This window comes from Pyxicephalus adspersus, chromosome 4 (assembly GCF_032062135.1).
Source record: "Pyxicephalus adspersus chromosome 4, UCB_Pads_2.0, whole genome shotgun sequence".
NCBI lineage: Eukaryota > Metazoa > Chordata > Amphibia > Anura > Pyxicephalidae > Pyxicephalus > Pyxicephalus adspersus.
In genome coordinates, this window is record NC_092861.1 from 124,117,045 (window position 1) to 124,121,582 (window position 4,538).

General features: G+C 34.4%; 1 protein-coding gene across 1 annotated transcript in view; it reads right to left on the reverse strand.

Moving 5' to 3' along the window:
• Positions 1 to 1,205: 1,205 nt before the first annotated feature.
• XPO1 (exportin 1) overlaps positions 1,206 to 4,538 on the reverse strand; it is a 30,919-nt gene continuing 27,586 nt past the window's right edge. The window contains 6 exon segments of the mRNA XM_072410273.1: positions 1,206 to 1,346; positions 1,349 to 1,521; positions 2,016 to 2,150; positions 2,703 to 2,871; positions 3,508 to 3,751; positions 3,822 to 3,967. Coding sequence (XP_072266374.1) covers positions 1,221 to 1,346; positions 1,349 to 1,521; positions 2,016 to 2,150; positions 2,703 to 2,871; positions 3,508 to 3,751; positions 3,822 to 3,967 — 993 coding nt within the window. The 3' untranslated portion in view covers positions 1,206 to 1,220.

The window sequence follows — 4,538 nt, forward strand, 5'->3', positions numbered from 1 at the left end:
ATATAATAAAACATTTGAGAATAAACTAAAATGTAACTAGTTATTATAGTTCTAACTTCCAGGTAATAGAGAATTAAGGAGCAGCTTCACCCAAAGATATGTAAAAACTACTGATGAACCTGTAAATTAATTCTATTTGCCAGCCACATTGGTGGCAACACATTTTAGGGACTATAGTTCTGATAATACACACACACACACACACACACACACACACGAAAGACCAAGTCTCTTTTAGCAGCTCAAAAGGTGACAGAGCTGGCATCCATATACAATGGTGAAATTATTCCGGGGAGATCATAGCCACTGTAACAATTTTGGGCGCTCATCTTTAACTGGATAAATGCTGCCCTGCTGTTTAATTCCAAAAAAATTCTGAAAAACATTTAAAAGTCTTGCAAAAGAACATAAATGCGATTTCATTAAAAAGTCTATGAAAGCAGCAGGCTGCCCTGAGATGCTGTATGAAACTTCTAATAAACTTCAACGCCAATGAGAGCAATTACAAAAAGATTTTAACTGCCCCAAATGTTTATCTTTTTAACATAAAGCAAATGTTTTATGTAATTTTCTCATATGACAAATGTAAGGAATTACAGCAGATATATCAGGTCATTCTGTGGGTTAAATTTTTGAAATGTGTTATATTATTTCTATCTACCCAACAATACTTTTTTTTTGCAGATTCTGCAAACAACTTTGCTCAACTATTCTCATAATTAAATAAAAAATTTGATCAAAAAAGCACTTAATGTAAAGTGCAGGAATGACCTTTTTCAAAATGCTAATAAAAAAAACTAAATATGAAAAGGGACATACACACAAAAAAGTCAAAATTGAATTTTGTTTTTTTAGCTGCCTGGATGCACTGCCTGGATAAACACTTTCCTTTAGTAATCGTAGTAAAGAAAACAAATATAAATAGAACAACTGCAAATCTACATTATTTATTGATGCTCAAAAGTAAAAAAAAAAAAAAAAAAAGCCAGGTGGTTAGAATAGTAGTAGCCAGGTGGTTAGAATAGTAGTTCACAGGGAGGTTCCCCAGGAGCTCCTACCAATTCCAAAAGTTAAACTTTACTATTGGTGACAGAGTGACTGATAAATAACACTAAACATGTATAGGACCTCAAGATGCATTTAAATAATTTTATCTTGTTTTAATGTGGAAAGTATAGGTATGTGTAAAAGACATTCCAATAGAATTCTACAGAGCTGCGTCAAATTACTAATACAGGTAAGATACGTACCTTAATCTGTACAAGAAAGTCCCTAAGGTGCTCTTTGAAAGCAGGAATATCCTGATTTAAACTGAAGAGACCAGTCACAAACACAAAAATCACACTATTTTATTTACTTACTCCTGAAGATGAGGAAATGCAGACTTTAATAGGTTAGCTACATATTCTTGAATAAATAGCTGATTATTAGGTGGTACTGCAGGATTCAATGCTGCACTTATTTTTCCTTCTTCTACTAAGTTAAACATGTATGCCAGAATTGAAGCGTGCATTGTTAAACCTGTATAGAAACAAAACAGATTCAAAAGAATTGCCAAGTCTGAGAATGCACAAGAAAAAACTAAACCGAGCTGGATATATCCCAGGACCTAGAAGACGATATGCATTTTAAAAAACAAAACCCACACACAAAAACCATGCAGCCAAATCAGAGTCCATTGTATGGGCACAGTCATCTCATTGACTCTCCCTTCCCCCTGCGGTCCTTCAATAACCACCACAAAATTTTAAAATGTACATAGAATATGAGCTGCTTCTGTACTTTAATCTGGTTTTTCCATGCAATTCACTGCGCCTGAATTTTGGGTTCAAGACAAATTTTCTTTTATCAACAAAGCGCAATGGGAGGTGTTTATGGTGAGTAGTTGTAATTTTATGGACAGCAACCACTGGAAAAGCATGAACACTGTTTAGTCATTTTATTACAATGGTATTCCTGAATTAGCACACATAACCATTAACAGTAATGGTATAAAAATACAATTCATCACTTACCAGCCGTGTGTGAAGTATCAGTCACAACAGAAAAGATGTGCTGAAGAATGTCACAGAAGTAGGTTTGATAGAAACTCTGTGCTGCAGCTTCTTCTTGCCCAACATTTTGTAATAAAGTGTAAAGGATCTGTAATCCTAAAAGAGACATACATACACATTAAAAGGATTTGACGATAAAACATTTAAAATGTAAAAGCAAAGTGGTTAAGTATCTAATAAGGTAGAAAACAGGAATAAACCAAAGATAAAGTGTAGATACCCACAAAAAAAAAAATCTGATTTCGTATTACTGATCACTCCAGTTTTAGAACTGAACTCTAAACTGTGGCCAAAAAGGCAATCAAAGGACAAAGGAATAGCCTTCTGTAAAGCCTATAGTCTTCTTGAATGTAATGCTTCCCCATCAAATGCTTACCATGTCCATCTGGAGTCTACGTAAAGGTAACAGTGAAGCAGAACAGTAAAGACATCACCAGCACTGCATAGACACTCACACACTGAGAAATGGAAATGCACTGATTTTTTTTTTTTTTTTAAACAAACATAAGATACATTTTCAGGATCCCATGTAAACACAACATTCCTAACACAACAAATCCTCACCAACAGTGATTGGGTTACTCCACATATTCATTGTCCTTTAGGTTGTCTCTAAGCATGCATAGCACATAAAAACTATTTTCTTACCTGTATCTGCAACATTTCGCATGGTGTGTTTGAAAGCCCAAATTATAGAGTCCAAAACCAACTTAAACTGTGCTGGAGGTATGGCCAGGAAAGCAGGGAAACAGTGGGAATTTACAGCTTGTAAAAGCAAGAAGAAGTTTGTCCTGTGGTCTGGGTACTCTTCGAAGTCCTGCAAAAAATAGAAGAGTCTTTTAAATTTGTGAACTTTATTTATGCCTACTCAACTTTTAAGTCATAGATTACCATTCATCAGTAAGATATTCAGTGCTGAGGTTTTAATCCATGCTAACAGATAGCAGCACACACTTATTTCACAAAATCTTACATATGGGGATTAATAGACAGAAGGTATTTATGACTTTGCCCAAGTATGTTGTTCCTGCTCAAAGAAAAGTGGATATTAGAGTAAAGACAGGGGGGGCCTGTCTGTAGTTTTAAGAACCTTGATGGACGTTCATAGAACATGAAAACACCATGCTCTAGATTGAATATCAACTTCTTGCAAAATTTCCTGAGGTTATACATCTATTTGCATTTGAAAGGGTCCTCTGTTTTAAAGAAAATACACTATATAATTGATATAAAGTCTAATAAAGTGTGTGTGCTCTCAACAACTATTAGAGAGAACCGATTTTCATTTGCCGATTTAAAATAGTTGAGAGCAACAACAAGCAGAAAAACCATCTCAGTCTCTATTTCAGTGAAAAGTTACAATACAACGTGATAAAAAAATCAAAATGTAACCAGCACTTCAGTGTCTACACATAAGCATTCTGTACATGCAAGCTAAATTAAGTTAGCATACCTTATTTATCATGTTTAATGTGCATTCAAACACAGCATCAAATATTTGAGGTATTTCAGCTGTAATATGGCCTCCTAGCTTGTTTACAATGGTAGCCATTGTGCTAAGTACTTCAGGCTCTCTGGCAGCTGGCACATTTCTTTGATAATCAATCAGAACTGCATCCAGCAAAGGAGGGACAAAGTTATCTCCAACCTGGAAAACAAAAAAAAAAATTTGTACTGGTATCAATATAGACTGAGATCTAGTATCTTACCTCAAAATAACTAAGACATTAGTAATATGAAAGCCATCACATTTTTCACAAAAATTACACATTGCTCACCTTAGTTGCTTGTTGAATAATACTGTCCCATACTTGATTTGGAAGAAGCATGTATTTTTCTATCAAATGCTCCTGTACAGGTTGATCTGTCTGAGCTCCAATCATATAACCCACAGCTTCATAGAATGTATGAACCTAAAATAGATTATGTATTAAACAAAAACACTGCATAAAGCACTATACCATGTACAGTATATACTTGAATATAAACCAAGATTGTGTTCCCCTGAATATATTTAAAAAAACAAACAAAAAAAACACAGTATTTTCTACTCTGACTACTAGATGGCACTGTCTCCATATAAAGTGTATAACAGACACTTTGCAGTCTGCCAGAGTTTGCACCATGTTATGTTGAGGACAGCCCTTTCTGCTAGTGGCCAACAACAATAATAGACAAAAGATCATTTAAAGCAGACCTATCACCACAATTTTTACTTTATATAAAAGGGTAGATACCTTGACTATGGGCTTGTATTTTATATATCAATATGTCTGTGCTAAATAAATAAAACATAATACTCCAGTTAAATTGTACCTAAACTAAGAATTTTTACATTACATAAAAGGGTAGACAACCCTTTTTATTTAAGGTAAAATTTTTGTTTGTTTTTTTTATTTTTTAAGTTCAACACTGCCCCCTCAATCCTCTATCACGTAGGCGATGAAGAATGAATTGGAGCATGGAGGCTCTTGGCTGCTCCTT